A 20,058-nucleotide genomic window follows, 5' to 3' on the forward strand; every position below is an offset into this window, starting at 1 on the left:
TCCCTTGTTATATTTCATTAAATTATTCCATTCACTTAGAAGTCAGTACAGTTTGCAGTATTATGCAAGCTCAGATATAGAGCTGACCTAACTGAGGGTTCTTCTCAAACAGAGTTTCTGTTCACTCCTCTTTCCACTGGAGGATAATGGCTCATGTCTGTTGGGGTGAGGGTAGATGAACTTATTGTATAATGTTTACTCCTTGTAACGGTGTTCTGTTAAGTTTGGGGATTGCTTTTGCTTACTTGATGTCCAGCTGGATATTACAGTGGCTGGAAGGCATGCAAGATGTGTTTAATTTTGGCATGGGACTAATCCCAAAAGGAATGAAGTTGGAGACACTGATATCTTAAAGTAAACTCCAGCACATGGGCCAGCCAGCCAGATTCATTTAAACATGGATGTGAGTCAAACAAAGTACTAGATCCCTAATCTTGCCAAACCTTAGTTTTGAGTTTACTTCAGAATTCTGATGCTCTGCTTCATTACTGATGCATTACAGTTTCCAAACCACAACATAAAGTATTTACTCTGTCTCTGTAAAATTAGCAACCTGAATTCAGCTTCTGAGAAACTGTAAGAACAGCACATTAGACCAAAGAGCTGGCACTTAAGGAGGGAGGAGTGGAAAGGGGTGACACTACAGCCTGGAGGCACTTGCCTGTAAGGGGCAAGTGGCATAGTGCAGAGCCATCCAGCATGGCAGATGTGGACTTACCTGGTTGGATCCAGAAGCAACTCTGAGTTAGAGGATTGAGTGCAGTACTCATCTCTTGCACAGAGACTACATGAGGACACAAGGCAGCAGGCATGGCAGTGGGTGTTAATGTGCAATTCACAAAGCAAATATATAATCTGGAGGCACTTAACTTGCTCAGGTACCTTACATGCATCTTAACTACCTGCATTTTTGCTTGACCATCAGACCTACTTAAATCTCCTATTTCCCACACCTTCAGCTGATGGTCTGTCCATATGCTATCTATGATTGCTACTGCATACAGGGAGAAGGAACTGAAAAAGATATTAAAAAACAGAAATATCCTGGGTCAGACTGACCTATTTTTAATAACTCAGCTTGTCACATCAGTAGAAATTATAGGATTTGGGAGGTAGAGAAGAAAGAAATTACCTGATGGAGAACTGGGAAGTGAGGGAAGGCAGGGAGGGCACAAAAGCACATGGTGAGATCTATCAGAGTTTAATCCATTTATCAGTTTGTCTGAAGGAGTCCTAGTACAGACTTTATAGGAGAGTAGTTGGTTAGAGTCCATGTTCCAGGGATCATCCAACAAAGCCTGGCAGCTGCTTCTGTGGTCCAGCAAGTTGTGTTCACTTCTGCTCTTTTGAGACTTGTGTGCAAAGTGGTGGGTGCTGGTGCTGGAGGGGAAGCTTGGTGGTGTGCTTTGGGAAGCAGTTAGGAAGGAATTGCCCATAGTGATTGGGGGAAGACTCTGGGTTCTGATGGGCACAAGTCCCTGACACACTTGTTGCTTCTTTTCTGATATGAGGTATTTCGTGTCTGTGCTCCTTCTTTTGAAGTCAGTGGTTGTCACACACTCAACTGGAATGTCTTTGCAGTTTGTGTCCATAATGCAATCAAAAGTGGTGATGATATCATCTACTTCTGAGGTCTCTTTTCTAGGGTACTGGTCTCTGCTTCTCTCCTTCTGACTGGTTTTCTTATCATTCTTCTTTTTGCAAGAGAAGATGTGGTTCAGCATACTGAATCGTCCGTCTTTCTTTAGGACTCTGTTCTGGGAGGGAAACTGATGAGCTGGCTCAGATCTACTGGAAGTACAAATCAAAATGCGAAGTCATTATTGCCAAATAATTAAAATAATACTACCTGTGTTAGCCCATGAAATGGAGTATATACTGTTCAGATACATTTGCAGGGTGGTTCAAGGAGGTAAAAAATGAGGAGTCCAAATTTGTAATTAACAAAGACTGAAAATGGTACTGTGTTACTTCAGTCTTTCTTGTGGGGTTCATTGCTTTACACTCTTCTTAGCGTACGTGCAGTGCAGCTGTGAGGTAAACAAGAAAACTTTTCTGGCTTCAGCATCTATCAGCTGCAAATTCATTATTCTTAATGGTGAGGCAAGATCCAATAATAAGTACGTGCTGGGATCTTTAAAACCAAGTGGTCTTTGTATTATGTCATATTTGGAATAGTACTTCCAACAGCACAGTCATTGCTAGCACTGTAACAAAGACACTCGTTCACAATTCCTTCTTTCCCTTTCCCTCTCCCCTTCACCTTTGCCTGGCCTTGCCTCTACTAAAGAGGTCTAGCACAGTTTCAGAAAATCTATCAAGATAATTCCCTACAGTGGTGTTGCTGTGGTGGTTTTTAGATTAAATTTTGACTAATCAACACTTCAGATCTACTCTGACAGGCAAAGCGCAGGAAGGGGAGGAGAGGTAACGATACCCTTGTCTCACAATTTGTAGCACAGGAAATAATTCTAACTGCTGACTGGAAAGGAGGGGGCAGCACAAAGCAATGTGATGATAAATGTCTTTGTAAGTGCATGCTCATTTATCATAGTTGAAGAACATAAATGAATTAAATGACAGCTGCTGAAACATGAGAAATTCAAAGAGAGAGGAAGACAAGCAATGGTAAAAGAATCATACTTCTTAACAGAAAGAAAACTCAGAATAAGAGACAATCAAAATAGAGAACAAAAGAAGGCTATGAAAACACTACCAAACCCTTACACTGAGAATGAAAACTTGGAATTTCTTTTATTATCTATCAAGCAAAGCTGCTTTTGTATTAAGTCTATCCCTCTGTCTGATTACATGAACACACAGCTAGTGGACAGAGATTTCACTGAAGTGGAAGGCGTATATCTGAGTGCTGAAATTATTCTGTAAGGTAAATTTTCTGCATGGCAGGTGACTGAGTAAGAGCTATACTCACATCTTCTTGGTTCGGAACCCTCTGATGATCAGCAGACTAGCACACTAACCGCAGTGATGAGTCTTCAGTAGATGACTAATTTTAACATTGCTATTTTGGTGCAAAACTTGAACTGAGTATTGCATACAAAGAGGAGAGATCACTTAGGGCTCAAACCCTCCAGTATAATACAAAAAAGCGCTAAATTTGTTTTCTAGTCACTGGCAACATGTAAGCAAGATGTGAGCTTTTGCTTTACCTGCTCTCCTGAGACAACAGCTTGATGCAGGCTGTGTGCCCACAGTACACTGCATATGTGAGAGGAGTGTTTTCATTGATGTCTCGTGGGCTGCTGTCTGTACCCAGCTCTAGCAGTGTCTGCACACAGTCAGCTTTCCCTGCTGCTGCAGCCCAGTGCAAAGGTGTCCTACAGAAAAGGGGGAATATCATTAAAATAGATGAATAAATTTACTATCACTATTATTAATGACATAGCGAGGTGTGCTTCTATGCTACTTGTCATATCCCTGAATCTGGATTTTAAGTTTTAAGTAGTTCTCTAGTAACTTATCCCACACTGATATAGCTGCCAGTGGTGGTAATAAGGCCATAGACTGGCATCTACCTATGCGCATCTATTTAGCTGTAAAGAAAGTAGATATGGGGCTGCAGAATGCCTATACATGCTATGTAATAGCATCTCTTCTGCTGCTGGAGTTGCAGAGTGGAAGGAGTTCCTGAAGCTTTCAGAGCAGAATTTGAAAAAAATCTTCATAGTGCCCACTGTGTAGTGACAAGCTCTTCTCATCTTTACATTAAACACAATTTGCAATGGTTAGCTCAGGGGTCTCCATGAAGGTAATAGGAGAAGAAGCCTCCCCCAGATGAATGAGAAGGACTAGACAGATCTACCAAACTGTCATTGCCCCTTTGCTGGTTTCTGTGTTCTTTGATGGGCACAAACTGGAGCAGATAGAATTGTCTTGAGTCTGCGTACAAGAATCAAACTGATTTTCTGCTTGGCAGGAGATTTGCATCTTGTCTTTGGAAACTTTTGTCCAATTTCCAAATTGTAATATTTTGCTCTTGTGAAAAAGTCTGAAAGTGCAGAAAATACCATAAGAAAATGGCAAGAATAAAAAATAAAAATTACTTCTCTTTGCCTGTTTCTTTTCAATCCCAGTGGTTTCAGACAGGTGCAGTCAGAAACACAATAGAATGGAAATCTACTGTGTGCTTATAATGAGCAGCTTATCTTTTCCACTCTTATCCATATCTTCTGTGGAAATATCTGAGAATGTGTAATCACAGAATCACAGAATCACAGAATCACAGAACATTAGGGATTGGAAGGGACCTCAAAAGATCATCTAGTCCAATCCCCCTGCCGGAGCAGGAACACCTAGATAAGGTTACACAGGAAGGCGTCCAGGCGGGTTTTGAATGTCAATAATAGGAGGTCGTGTTTGAGCTTGTAAGTGTAGTTAAACTCCTCCCCTTGCCCTTGTTTCTGTAGAAACACAGTCTTCTCAACTACATTTGCCCGGTGTTTAGAAACTTGTCCAGAACCCTGTTGGTTTTATTTCTGTTCTGATTTATTGCACTTTTCCATAGAGAATGCTATTATTTTAAGTACCTGAAGGCCTAAGCCAAGAAGACCTTGGCTTTCACTCCACTGAGCAGGATAATCAATGCAAACAGTCAGTTAGTTCTATTTGCATGAAATAAATTAACAAGTGAAGTTCCAAGGGGGGTAGATGTGGAGTGAATGAAAGGAAAGAAGCTGACTTTTCTGCACTTATGAAGTAGGGATTTCATCCTGGAAGGAATCAAATGCCTTGTCAGAATGGAAGGTGAAGGTCCTCTGGTTCTATAAGAATACTGTGTTAGCATCTTAATTGCAACAAAGGGAACATTGCCATTTCTTAAATACTAATAGCAGCAGGATCCCAGCTTCAAGTTGTAGGATCCTATTCTATTGTTTTGAAAAGAACGTTCACTTTTGATTGAAAGAAATTAAGTCAAGTGGTGATAAGGTCCTTTCACACATAATCATATCATTTCCTACCAGAAACACAAAGTTAAATAACACTCCTACTAGTCAGTTGTATTACTAGGTATGATACATCTGAGCTTGACTGTTTTGCACTGTTTCTTAGCAAGCATGGTTCTCTGTAAGTGCAGTTGATTAACTAGGCCATGGCCTATGAAACAGGAAACACGATTAGAGAATAAACAGAGCTGGTCTCAGGTTAATAGAAAGGAAGCAACAATTTCAGTTTCAGAGTTTCCATGGTTACCTGTCATCCACATCAAGGGCCTGCAGGTTGCACTCTGGGACTTTAGCCAGCTCACTGATAATATCACTGAAGCCTGCAGCAGCAGCAATGTGCATACATGTTTTGCCATTCTCATCATCGTAGTTTATTATTGATGGCCCCTGGTAGTGGTCCAGAATGATGGAACACAGAATCCTGTTGCCACTCTGGGAGGAAGTTTAGAGAAGAAAAGCATTTTATACCAAACTGCATTTTCTCTGCTAAAGAAGGCTAAATACAGTAATGGTATTTTGTTTTGCATATACCAGACTCCCTGGGTATGAAAACCAAAAGCTTCGAATCTTCTGCTGGGAATTTGGTTTGCTTTATGAATTTCCTAGAACACTTTGAACACTGGAAAAATAATAAATAATGTACCACTTCAAATATCTCCAAAGGTTGCAGAGTGTAAAGTACTCAACAGCTTTCTCAGAAATAACTTGTTTTTTTGCTGTTTTGCTAAGCCAGAGTCCAGAAAGTTATGAACCTATATTTTCTCATAGAAATTTAGGCTAGAAAGGACCTCAAAAGACCAGCCCAACTCTGTAAGCCTGTCCAAGTACACCTAAAAAACCATGTCAGATATTTGCTTAGATGGTCCTTGAAAACTTTCTTAGTTTGCTCCAGTGCTTCAGTGTCTTAATAGAAAGTTAACACTGTTCTCTAACCTGCAAATTGAAGTGAACATTTTATGTCCTAACTTGGTGGAAATAGAGAAAAAGAATTAATGATTTTTTTTATAGCAACATAGAAACCCAAAGCTAGAAAGGTCTTTCTAGATCATCAAATTAAATCCCTGCAATCACTTGCAGTTATGTTACATCATCCCTTTCATAAACTTACTGTGTCCATTAAAAGCAATTAGTATTTTGTCCTCATTACTCCCAAAGGAAGGCAGTTCAAGAACTTGTTTGCTTTAATGATTAGTATCTAATTTCTGTTCATACTCAGGGCTGATTTACATCCCTTTGTTTCTGTGCCAGCATTATTATTTAGATTAAATACTTCTTTCTCATAACTGATATTTGTTCTTCAGATGTATTTCAACCATAAATCATATGACAATCATCATACCCCTTCTGAGCTGTTCTCTTGCCACTCTGATCAAGAAAGGTCTTTTAGATTTTCCTTGTAAAATATGCTTCCCACTTCTCTCATCAACCTACTAACCCTTCTCCTTTTGGTTGTGTATCCTTGGAGCAGAGTGATTAAAATTCTACCTAGTCACACAGAGACATTTTTGCCAGGTCTTTCTACAGTGATGCTAGTTCTTTCCTATTAATGTTAGAAGTACCTCTTTTGGTATGTCACAGAGCAGTTCATTCCTGCAATTTATCGAAATAATTCTGAACATTCTGAATTTCATCCTGACCCATGAAGTGCTTGGTGTCCCCCTAATTTGGTTCTAGCTCTGGGTTTATATATGTGTTCTGTATTTCATCACCTCATTTCAAAACAAATAAAAACATCATGATAAGTCCCTGGTTGGACTGTCTGCGAAATGTCCACCTCCAAAGATCATTTGAGCTAACCTGAATGTGGCTGATAGTGATTATATAATGTGTGATATAAGTTCCTGGATTGATTTTAATTGCATTACTTTTTATTCTTCCTCACTGGGACAACCTATTTTGAACTGAATTCTGAGTCCATTATAGCAGGTTCTGCTTATAGAAAGTGTGCTATTGATGTCATTCAGTGTAATTAAAATTGCATGTGCTGCTCAAACCAGAAAGGGAAGAAGAATTTGGCTTCTTATTATCACACTATACACCACCTGCTTAACAAGATTTCTGTGCCGTGTGATGAACTTTGTCTTGCTGGCATTTTTCCAGAATGTTTGTGTTTCACTGCATGGTATTATCTGATTAATTGACATTCAAGCATACTATATCCAATAGCTTCTTATCTGAGTAAACAATAATTGCTTTGAAGGTAGCTATTAAATTTCTCTCCTGTTTTAACAATTCAATCAAATTATGTTTTCTAAATAATCAAAAAATACTTCTAAATATTTTGAACCTTTGAACCTTTTCTGCTAAAAGAAATCTCTGGCCAACTGCTCTGTAGCTTTCCAGCTCTCTCTTCTTAGGAATTTCTTCTTATCTTTAAATTAATCTTGGCTTTTTTAAGTTGCACACAAAATTCTCCTGAAATGCTTACACTTCCCTTATTCCTAGATTGATAACTTTGAGTTGAGGTCACCAAAAGTTCCTGTGGTAAATTTACCATGAACCACAGTACTATTGTTAGACCAAGATGTTCAGTGGTAAATTTACCATAGGAAAATTACATGTTTTTGTAACCTTACTATATGCATCCCTACATTCCATCTTCCCTTTTTGTATTAAAATTCTTTTCAGCAACATTCTCAGAGATTATTAGTTATTTTGCTATGTTTTTCTACATAATTCTGCAGGGCTTCCCCACAGTTTTCTTTACACTTTTGTCCTATCTCACACCTGCTTTCATTCATTCTCCTCAGAGAACTTTTCTTTCTTAGATCTCTCATCTAAATCAAACTTACTTCATGAAGTAGAAATGTCCTAAAGTCTTGATCCAGGACCCCTTGCAAGGCAAACTCTCATTGTGCTTTACGCAAGTTATTATCTGAAATTTATGTCATCTCCTGACAGTGGCAAACAACAAATTAACTGACAGGCTTGTTAACTTTCACCTTCACTTGGTTACAACTGCATTTTCTTTAGGTTGATCAATAAAAAAAAAACTGACTTGTGATAGTTGCGTCTCTTGGTGCTTTCAAAATAAGAAAATAATTAATCAGGAACTTTCCACTGAATCAAGTATCATGAGAAGAATCCTGCAAGTTTGGGACACTTTTCTGGTTTTGACACCTTTTTCATCTATGTCTACTCAATTTATCTTCATTGTTACTACAGTCATTGTTCTTATTCTTCAGCCCTTTGTATGTCTAACTGATACATAGAATGATAATTTTACTTGGAAAGTGTATTGTCACTTATGTAATATTCTACCACAACATTGCATTTTGTTCTACTAGGTCTTCAACTGTACATAGTGCAATGTTTTCTTTGTTCCCTGAACTGTATAGAGGGTTAATTTTTTCCCCTCATCAGAATACACTGGTGAACTAGATATTTCGATGCCAAAGAGAAGAACCATGTGAAGGGAGTCTGCTAAGCTGTCTTGTGGCTACCAGTAATGTAGAGGTGGGAGGGAGAGAGGGACAAGCTGTGGACCACTTAACTGTTTTCAGGAAACTCTGACAAAGTATTTTTCTTCCAAGTGAATGCCTCTGGAGATTATGTGGTTAGGCTATGTTAGTTCTCACTGTATTTTCTGTCTCTTTGTATTAGTGTGCAGTTTAAAGCCTTCCTATATCTATAGCCAGCTTTGCTGAATGGAAATTCCCCACTAACAGCTCTTGATGTTGCTTCTTGTCATCAGCATTGCACTTTAGGGCTGTGTTTCCTGTTCTTCTGCATTCCCTTCTCTTTCAATTCCACACCTGTGAATCCAAAGCTTTGACTTTCTCTTTGATGTCCTTCTGCTCTGACCGTGAATGGCTTGACATTTTAACCATTATTTCACTCCTTTCTCTTGCCACAAGCAAATACTATTTCCATTGCACTACAATGGGAGGTAACTTACTTTTATAAAGAACCATAAATAAAATAAAATTTGCATTTGTGCTTTTAGTTTCCTCCTGGAAACCATCTTTGTGCATCATTATGTTCTGTTTGAGTTTTATGTTACAGAGTGCTGACTGATCTCCCAAGCCTTTTATTTTTCCTCTTATCCTTCACTAACAGACACATATAGCATATTTTAATATGAAACGGACTGTAGCACCAACAGGGCCACTATAAAAAAAAAGGAAAAAACAAAGATCCGTTTCTCCTTTGCTGAAATAAATAAATATGAACCATTTCAAGTATTTTTTGAACAATCCATAGAAAAATTTGAACAAATAACTTGTCTGTGGGCTTTTTTCCTTTCTAAATCCAGTTGAGGTTATTACATTGGTAAATACATCTTTCTGTTTAAAGTAATATTTTTTTTTCTTTTTTGATTCTGAAATTCAGTATTTACTGAAAGCAAAAGCCATTCCACAGACATCTCCTAGATGGCTCTGTTGGTTGGGGCTTGAAAAGTCTTGATCTTTGTCACAAGGCTTTGCTGTCAGAAGCTGTGTGTTCAATTACAGCTATACTGGCAAATCTGAACTCTTCATCTAGTACAGTTTTTTTTGCCTCATGGAATTCATTTCACTGAAGTGCCTGTTCATGTTCAGAGCTCCATGGCAGTGTATTTTGTCATTACCTTTACTGTAACACAAGTTCAGAATTTAATCCTAGAATCAGAGCAAGACAAACATCATGTTTTATTAACAGTAATGGTACATCTGGTTGGAATCAGATATTAAGGCTGTATCAGAACAACACATTCCTCCCTCATTGTAAATGCAGTGTCTGCCGTTTTAAACACTGAGAATGCCAAACTCAAGAGCAGAGATGTAATGCTGCTCTTTCTAGCCAGCAGCAAACACAGTGTGGTGAGAAACAGCCATAAAGCTTGGATTGCTGAAGAGTTTTGCATGCACAGGAGCTTTCTCTCATCATTAAAGACTTCTAGCATTCCCTCTCTGTACCTCAGATGAGGGAAAGCAGAGGAATGGAAGCATGATCACCCCACTTCCACTGCTGCCATGCCCTGACTGCCAGATGACTGTGCTGGCAGTAGAGAACCAGAGCAAAAATACAGAGCACCCTATGGTTTTTCTGCCCTCAGGGGACAGAGACAACCGGGCCCTGCGCTGAGGAAATGAATGGTCCATAATATGATCTTCAGCTTTCCCCCTGCCAGGGAAACTTGGCCAGAAGTTGCCTGGATGCAGACCAGGCACTTTGCAGGGTGTGTTTCTGATGGCAAACCAATATAAATGAACAAAAACGCTACAAACGCCGCTGTAGTTATGTTGGTGAGACTCAGCCAGCTCAGAAAGAAGCTCATTTGTCTTCTTCTAACCCCGGTGCTTCAGTCTCACTCACTGAGACAACGTCTCTTGCAGACTCAGAGCGACACAGCTTGGCTTGACTTTGTGGTACTCTCGGAAAGAGAACGTGTTGTTGTTGTACACGATACTTTGTCTTCTGGTCCTCTGCTGCCTCTGGTACAACTAGGGGACATGGTATTTTAAAAATATTTATCCTCTCAGCAGCCTTAGAGGGTGTTGGAGAAAGCTGCCAAATGACAAAGACAGTCATGGAGGCATACCTCTATGGCTATCATGTCTCTCCCTCTCATACCCTCTCTTTGCTCAAACAAAAAAACCCCACAAACCTGCATGAAATACTGGCCAAGTTGCTCTGAGAATTTATTTTCACTTGAAGTCTTCTACAATAAGTGTGTATGATTTACTGTGTAAATGACTATGGCTATGACTAAAATTACTTGACATCTTCCTGCTAGTACATTGTTGTGAGGACTGATTTCTCTGGATGAGCTGTTTATGTGCTTTGAAAAAGAGGTAATCTTTTATTCCACGGCAGAAGAAGGATTTATTCATTACTACTATCAGAGAAATGGAAACATTTATCTTACAGCGCCTTTTTGTCAGGCATAGGTGATCAGGACATTTATAGATATGCAAAGAGTGTAGTGCATGTACATTACTCATGTTCTGGCATCTACTTGTGGAGTTACACATAGACTGTGTGCTGGGAAGAGGTCTGGCAGTTATACTAACCTACACATTTTGCCCGAGACAAATTCCTACTAAACTCAAGTGCAATTGATTTCCTTGGAAATTTGATTGTTGTGAATAATTACATTGCTAATAACATGTTCATACTTGAAGGACTTACTGTTTAACAGTCAATTATTTCAGGTAAAGGCAGTTTTTCTGATGATCTGCTTGTACTGATGAGTTTGTGTATCAAAACTGCTGTACCATGTATAAGTCATAAAAATGGCTTTGGCTTATGAACTGACAAAAATGAAAGTGGAGAAATAGGTTACAGCTATATGAAATACTCAGTAGCTGTAGGGAACATCCCTGAGCATCAGAACTCAGTTATCTGTACCATAAACTTTTTTAAGTCCTCCCTGGCATGGTTTTGGTTTGGGTCAATCAGCACTTTCCTCGTCAGTTCCTGGACATAGTTCAGAAGCTAGCATGGGCCACAGACCATTCCAGTAAGTGGTCTGCATATGATCATCCTGTTTCAAGAGAATAAGAGAGTTCAGCAGTAGGGACAGGCTGTCCTGTGATAGTTGGCCTCCGTGTCAGATACAGGACTCAAGCACATTTAATTTTATTGCAGACATTGTCACAAATGTTTAGAGCTTTTTTTGGAAGAAGCTTCTGATTGTATTTCTTACTGAAAACTATTTGCAGACTCTCTTCTTCCTTGTTTTGCAACTTGACCAATCACTCTGTAGAGCCCTACTGCTACGTAACATTCCAGCCTCCATGAGCAACAGCTGTACCTGTGCTGGAATGACAATATTTACACAAGAAACAGATTTCTTAAGGGTATGCTTTAAAAATGCAAATTGGATCTGTTCTTCATTTGTTTGCTAACAGTCAAAATTGTTTTTAAAGCTTAATGACATAAAAAAAAGAAACCACTACTTTCCCATTCTAGTTATCTCTTGAAAACTGTGTGAAACAAGGAGAAAATAAGTACAATTTTGCAGTGAAAGAAATCTGCCTGAAACCAACCAGACTGTGAACCGTGCCTAGCAAATGAACTTTTTTCTGGCCTTATGCAACAACAAACATATCTGCTGTGGAGAAACACCCAGTAGGTTTTAAGAAGTCTTTGGAAGTCTCTTTGAATTCATTCACCATAGACAGCCCAGAAATTAGGGTGCTGGTCAGAGAGAAGGAGTGATCCCTCAGGAGAGACCATGGCCCCACGCCATTGCTGTCTTCCCTGGCCCTTTCCTCTGTCCTGGCTCGGTGGCCAGCTATGTCCTCCATATGCCCTGCAGCAACAGAGATCCTGACATTTAAGTGTACTCTCACCTTCCAAGTAGTTACAGAGAGGCTGCCATGCTTGCTCAGCCAAACACTAATAAATAATTGCTTATGATTTTCTTTTACAATGTGTTTTAAGATATACAGCTATTTTGCTGCGCTTTCAGGAAATGGAGAATGAAATACGGGTATTTTGCTCTGCTCTCAGGAAATAGGGGAATGAAATAATTGCTTTGCTGCTATGGAGAAAATATGCAGGTTCATAATTTTTTAAAACGTTGCACTCTGAATCAACCTATTAAAAAAATCATAAGCACAGCTCCACGTGGCGGAATATTATTTTTAATGGCTTCTTTTTAGTTGCCTTCTTTTTATCCCTAGAGGTTTGCATTTTTTCCCTTTAGAATAAATCTTCGATTGTTTGTTTATTCTTTAAATGAAAGCTGATATTTTTAAATAATCATATGACTTTTGGAGCCACAGTTTTAAGAAAGAGACAGAGAAACTTCTGGTAAAAATCATGATGACTGGCAAAGCAATGCAGGAAGACTCAGAATCTTCCCAGGCTATTTCCAAGGTACTACTAATACTATTATGATACAGTAGCATGTAGTATGATAGTGTATATAGTCTATAGTATATACTATATTTTACTAGGATTTCAATGACACCATTATCTAAAATGGCTTTACATTTTGTTCCAGTATCAGTTAACAGGATGTTTTTGTTATAAAGGTATGTTTCCTTTTCATTACAGAAATTGCTGCTGGCTGCAATGAGAGGAGAGAAACAACTCCTGAGACACTTCTAATATAGCTCTATCTGCACCACATCTTAAAAATAATGAATGTGTAAAAAATGTGGCATGAGATATTCTCACTTCAAACCAGAATGATCTGTGTTTTTGACACTGAAGTAACACACCTGCACTGAAGGTGGGAACTCGAGCAGCAGGAGGTTTGAGGTTTTTGACTTTTTTTGGTTTTTGACTTTTTTTGGTGTGGGCAAGGTCTGTCTAGTTACATGGCTGGAACTCCACAGCCACTGTTTGTCTGATGGCAGACCAAGCACCAAACATGTAGTCTTTAGAACAGCCAGCATGGAACAATTATTTCATATGGAACAATTATTTCATATGTCACATGTCTGAAAATCTGGTTTTGAATGGTGGGCAATGGTTTTTATGTGGTCCCACTCTGTGTTTCAGCCCAGTGTGCACAAACTGCCTCTTTCCAGCATCCTCTGAAAACAAGTTTCTCTGCAGTGTTTGATCTTACCTTTCTGGCGTTTTTCAAAAATGAAATTAAAAACACGCCCTATTCAGCTGAAAGCAACTCCTGCAGCTGCTACTGCCTGAGCTCTGTGAGTCTCTTGTGCTCTGATACTATGAATACTATTCTTAAAGGAAAAATGTCCACTTTCCAACAGCCACAGAGGAGGCTATTAGACATAATGATAATCCCATCCAGCTGAGCTGTTCTGCTCTCTGTCACAGCAGAGAAATTCATGCCTGTCCACAGTATCTGTTTCTTCTGGGCCTGATAGGGCAGAAGAGCGCACAGGCTGAAAGTGTTTTTTCTTGTCAAATTTGAGTCAGAGAAATATTAACATATCTATTCCATACTCTGCTATTTCAACTACCCCTTCTGGACCTGGAATATGGAGAAGTGTGTGGATGGAAGAAGCAATTTATAAGGGTTCACAACAGAATACTTCAAGAAGAAAAAAAGGGGGGTCATCCTGCACATGTTTTCTCTGATTTTTGGGAACAGCTTAAAGAGAGAAAGAAGAGATTTGTGATTTGCCTCCACATAAGGCTGAGTGGGTTTTGTGCAGTTTTAATTTCCCCCTTTCTCAAGGCTTATTCTGCATGCTTGTGAGGGAAAGGTGGAGGTGGAAATTAATGGTGGAATTAAAGAACAGAATTTGCAAAATACAGAATCGGAGAAAGATTAAGGTATGAGGGGAACTCTGAGAGTCCTGATACGAAGAGGAGTCCTTTTTGTCTTTCTGTTTGAGAGACAGCTTGTTCCTAGTGCTATGATGCAGACCATTGCCTAGCTTGCAGGATCCTACATGAGTTTAAGAGATTTTCCACTGGCAGTAGCCTGCATTGGAGTAAGCCTAGTAAAAATGCACAACAGGTTTTAGAGTAGATATCTTTAGTCTTCTAAGGCAAAATAGCAAGAATAAAACTAGTCTTAAAATAATACCAGTTGAAAAGCCCAAAATATACATCTACTTCAGAAAAACAAAAGTTGAGCCTATTGTATGTGTACCATCTGTGGGAAGCTGTATTGAAGGAAGCAGATTATTCATTCTAGATGTCCTTACTCATTTACAAATATAGTACATGGCAGCTCAGAGCTTTTAAATTTCTTTGTTGACACATTTTTTAAGATGAGTGAACATAGACCATATGGTAAGGATGCAAATATTTAGTCCTTGTAGGAAAATGTTACTGGATTTTTGTGCAAGTTCTGTTTCTGCTTATCTGGTGTGCAGGTGTTTTCAGTATTGATACCAGAACTTGCTATGGCAAGTGAGCAAGTATAAACATCTTTATATAACTTCATCTGTGAAGTTTTCTACAGTAAAGTTTAGGCATAACTTAGTAAATCACACTATATTTTAGACCATTTGCATAATACAATATTTAATGCCACATTAAACCTGTGTGTTTTTATTCTTCAGTGATGGCCTGAGTAATTTTTAGCAATTTGACTTTTTTTTGCATAGGAGATAGGAACATACAACTCAACAGGAAATGTGTTTGGCTCCTTGTCTTCCTTAATGTCCAGGGAAGTAGTGCCTCGACTCTTCAGCTAATTATTTCATAACTATAGCTGTTTAAATACATTTTAACTTGTGTTTACATGATTTTATTCCCAAAGGCATTTGTCAAGACTATTTAAGCTGCTGATTTCTGCAATCCTGATTTAGTCCAAGTATTTAACCATGAGTTCAACATGAAGCATACACATAGTCTCTGTGAGAAGCTTTGTTCAGGGCAACAGTGCTGAGTCTAAATTAAGTATGACTTGCTTTCCAAAGAAAGTGTTAGATCCTTGATCTGTGCCCACTGGCAAAATGCTGGGGCTGTTAGTGGGCAATCCTAGCATTCATTTTCCTCGTTTCACAGTCAAAATAATTGCTTTTGGAGTTTTTAGGACACCAGCTCAGCTCAAGCAGCTGCCTGGTGAAACCGCGATGGTGGCTCACCTGTACTGCCCAGTGCAGAGCTGTTTTGAAGTCCTTGTCCACCAGAGTCAGGTCTGCTCCCTTGTGCAGCAGAGTCTGAGTGTGCTGGGGCCTGTTGTGGAAAGCAGCCCAGTGGAGTGAAGTCATTCCCTGGAAGCCACAAACCCGGAGAGCAAATAATTGTCACTCACAGGAGCATCCTTCAAGTCTCTGTAGATGAGCTAGACAGATCTGAAACCATTTGTGACTGACAGACTCTTCCCTTTCCCTCTTTATTTTGAATAATTAGTAGCAGTTTCTGAATTAGTGGAGTCATAAGGGGGAACCAAGCAATTAGCTTTTTTGAGTTATTACAGAAAATGGATACCAATACAAATGCTTCTTTGGTACATGACTATAGCCTGTTTCAAGTAATGTGTACTCAGGACCGCGGTGGCTGGGGGATGGTTCCTCACTGCTTAGTTAAAATCCTGTGAGAAAAGCCTGTTTTAGACTGATGCTTTGACATGACACAGTGAGATGTTTATTTTAGGTCTTATCTTTGATCCAAAATAAATATTATAAACTAGTATTCTAGCTTACACTAATCAGCAAACTAAGGAACTGACCCAGTGATGTCAACAAAAATGTCACAATAGAAACATCTCATATTTATGGTTTAGGAAGAAAACAAAGCAAATGGTAAGGTATTGGCCTGCATTTTCACTTGATGTTAGCTGTGTTCAGTCAGTCTTGGTAGATCAGAGAATTCATGGCCTGTGTTTGTACATTCATCACCATTGTTATACACACCTGTAATTTACTCTACTCCATAATATTAAAGATTTTCTGTATAAAGTTACTTAACATGTAAACATTCAACATGTTCCTTAAAATTTGATGGTGTTCAGCTGTGCTAACATCTGATTTTACATTGGGCATTTGTTGTTTACTATCTCTTATCAAGAAAAACACATCTGAAGTGTCTTGCCTGGTTTCCATAATGGTAAAAACCAAAAAATGTAGAGTGGAAAAGAAACAAAAACTTGACATAGAGCCCCATAAAGCTGATTGGCAATGACTGAGGTAAAAGATGAGCTATAAAACATTGTTTCAGATAGCTTATCTGTGCATTAATAGTGGAAGTTGTTAGTAGCCATTTTCTAACTAAAAGCTAGAATGCCCTAACATTCATTTCTCTCACTCATCAGGTATATTATAAGGCTTTTCAAGTGCTCAGATGGCTTAAGTATAGGTGATGATGAAATAGAGCAGTTGAACAAGAGCAGTTTTGTTTCTAGTTAGGGTTTGCAAAGCTTAATCATGGGAGTTTTGGTTTTGTAAAACCAAAAATGACAGTGAAATCTTGCCTATCTGAAATTAATGGGAGCTCTGCCACTGACGTCAGTGAACCATGGTTTTGATACAAGGAATGTAGTACTATTGACAGACACTTGATGTCTGACAGTGCTGTGAAGTGAGGCTTCGGTGAAGTGATTTCCAGCTGGGAAATGGATCCTCACCCCTAGTCCTGAAAAGCAGGAAAAATCACAGAGAGAGGAAAAGCTACAGTGCACCAGGTCACCTTTCTGTCAACCATTCTCAGTCTGCTGACATGGGCACAATGTCCTTTGAAAAATTGGCTTTCTCTCTGTTTCTGCTATGGTAACCAGCAGAGTCAGCTGGAACGCTAGAGTGTGAAAATTGTGAGTAGAGGTTGAAGATCTCTCTAGTACAGGGACGCAGCTCAGAGAGGTCAGCTTAGAGAGAAAATATAAGAAAGAAGACTTGATGGTATATAGTCACCTAACGTTTGATAATTAGGCTAAGGATTTCCTATGCCATCCAGACCTCCACAGAGTAACGATGCATTTTCTGAAAAAGTAATCATTTTCATTTTCTTTAAAACTGCTGCCTGATAATTTCTGTAGGTGCCCCCATCATTTTAGATGTAAAAACCAGTTAATAATAATAATAATAATTTTATCTTTTCCATGCAATTATAATGACATGGACTTGTATTCCAGTCTCAGACACAGTTGCCAAGCTGAAAGTCCTGTTGTAGTTTGTTCTAGTTGTTAACCTGCCCATGAAAGGGAGCTACTCTGCAACTATTACCATCTTTGTAGTACTTTTCTGTTCCTTTTCTTAAGCATCCTTTTTCAGATTACTCTTACAGCCAACATTCAAGATACAAGTGTACCAAGGATTCATATAGAGCATAATGTTGCCTCCTGTTTTGTTTTCAATTTCTTTTTTAATAATTCGTTCATTCCACATGTCCTTTTGGACCACCCAACCCAGCAAAGAGCACTGAGCTGGTTGTAGCAGCAGCTCACATGTGTGGGCCTTCTGCTGTGGGCAGTGACTGTCTCACCCACATGCTTCTGATTTGTGCATGGTGATTTTACCCTTGAGTGGCATCTATAGACAGACTGCTGTTTGTGAGAGGAAGCATGAGAGTGGTGTCAGCACTGTCAGAGCTGAAGATACAGCAGAGTATGCTATTAAAGGTAAGACAGCCAAACAACTGTGTGTTTATAAAAATAAGGACCAATAGGGGACATAAAAGGGGAAAAAAACAAGAAAGGGCTGTGGCAAATATAGTGTGACACTTGTTTTGCCCAGATTTGAGGCTTTTTCGGGGAATGTTTCTTCTCATTGTCATCTCAGGCTTCATAAGTAAACCCACAGAAAGCCACAGTTGTGGAAACTATGAAACCTCCAGATGTATTTCTTACTGTTTACAAGTTCATGTATTCATCAGGGTGTTTTTCTCAAGTGTAAGATGGGAAAGCTGAAGTGTTTTACTTACGCCAAGAGAACAGCTCTATTAGCTGCAGTCATTTGTGAGGATCCACACTTTTCAGAAAACATGAATATTCAGGGCCGAGTACTGACACTTGAACAAATAGCTTCTCCATGCCAAATGACAGTGAGCTGGACATCTAAATTGTGTGTAGCAGTTCATTACAGCAAAACATTATGGCTTTGAAATTATGATCCATGGTTCCATGCAATTCATTAGCAACATAATTCTACACTGAGACAAAGCACACAACTGGTTTAGGTTATTGTGAGCAGGGTCTGCAAATCATCCAGTGAATAAGGCAAGTTCATGGGAAAGACAAAAATTAACAACCCTGTGGTCATTCTGACACCATAAAGAAGAGGTGTATCCTTGAGCAATTGTTAGGGTGAAGAGAAACATATGAAAAGACATTCAGAGTCTCTCTTGCATCTTGGCTTCTCTATTTGGAGGAGAACACATTTGGAAAGTTAACACTCTCCTGTGCACACTGTATATATTCAGGGCACAATTCTTTAAGGATCAGAGGACAGCATAAATTTCTGTGGCGTCATGGCTGTTCTGTGTAATACCAGCTTTCTGATATCTTTCCAGAGTACAGTACTTAAATGATGGGATTATTGGTAAAGGTGAAGATTCAGTTCACTATCTAACTCCAGAAAAATCAAAAGCAATCACTGTCTTGGCAAGTGAGTTGAGAGACTGATTCAAGGTACTTTGTAGTTGGCAGTATAAGGAGAAGCAGGAAAAAAGAAATAATGCTTTGCAGCATTCAGCAAAAGTGTTGAAACAGAAATTTTTGACACGTGGTGTCTTATAATGAAATTGGTAGTTCAGGAGACTATTTCTGAACAGCATGACTTGTATGCAACCAGAGCCTGTGACTGTGACTTGCAGCACAAGTTCACCCACCTCATTGTCCTGATGATTAATTTCACTAAGATTTGACTGCTGCAGAAGCACGTTCAGAAGCCTGCGGAAGCAATGACATAATCAGTGCACTGTGCCCATGACTAAAAATTGACATTTTTTGAGAAACAAAATATGCAACCTCAAGAAAAATCAGTACTAGTGGTGGGCACAGGTCAGAATCTTAGGTTTGAGCTTTGCCATACTAGAAAAGCAAATAGGTCTTTATGACTTACTGTAGCAACAGAAGTTTAGTGCTGGAAATTAAAAGCAGATCCATTAGGAAGAACTCATTTGCTGATTGCCAGGCTAGAATCAGAGTGTGTGACACTATACATGTGTGCAGTTTTTGGTAGCTTAGCAATTCATTAGAATAATATTTTACAAAGTTTTAAACAAACAGAGACGCTAATGACCTGTTTCTAGAAGGATTTTTCATTCTCCTCAACTCTTGGAGTAATGTGATCTTGTGTACGTGTTTGTGTGTGTGTGTGTGCATGTATGCATACAATACATTTGCACACGGACAAACCAGTAGTCTTTTACAAGGCCTTACAGTATGTCTGCTGGGATAGTGCCATTGTTACAGTATAAAATATAGTAGTGCATTGGTTCACATTTTAAAGAATATCAGACTTCAAACACTCCCCTCTGGTCGAGGGAACAGTTACAATAAAATATTACATGAAATATTATTCAAGTACAGTAATGGTTTTATTTGCAAGGATTTTGATTTTCTTTTCCTTTTGGTATTCTATGAAGATGTTCTGAAATCACTGTAGGTTTGGCGAAGATGTTGTGTTTTATAGTAGGATGCTAAGTTTTTGGATCATGTGCACCATGACAATGAAAAGGACCACCCTGTCACAGGCTGTAACAAGGCCAAACAGCATAGATCCTAACATGGATGTACAGTTCTTATGATTCTAGCAAAAGGAAAGTGGTACACTGCATAAGGTTGTAA

At 39.0% G+C, this 20,058-nt stretch overlaps 1 protein-coding gene across 1 annotated transcript; it reads right to left on the minus strand.

The window, feature by feature from the left end:
• Nucleotides 1–1,132: 1,132 nt before the first annotated feature.
• ANKRD55 (ankyrin repeat domain 55) lies at nucleotides 1,133–19,158 on the minus strand (the record flags this gene model as incomplete). The annotated part of the gene is made up of 5 exons (XM_010181736.1): nucleotides 1,133–1,788; nucleotides 3,171–3,338; nucleotides 5,212–5,396; nucleotides 15,419–15,547; nucleotides 19,098–19,158. Coding segments are annotated over 5 exons (1,199 nt in total), but the record flags the coding sequence as incomplete, so codon positions are not given.
• Between the last annotated feature and the right edge of the window lie 900 nt (nucleotides 19,159–20,058).

Source organism: Mesitornis unicolor, unplaced genomic scaffold, assembly GCF_000695765.1.
Source record: "Mesitornis unicolor isolate BGI_N332 unplaced genomic scaffold, ASM69576v1 scaffold54943, whole genome shotgun sequence".
Classification (NCBI taxonomy): domain Eukaryota; kingdom Metazoa; phylum Chordata; class Aves; order Mesitornithiformes; family Mesitornithidae; genus Mesitornis; species Mesitornis unicolor.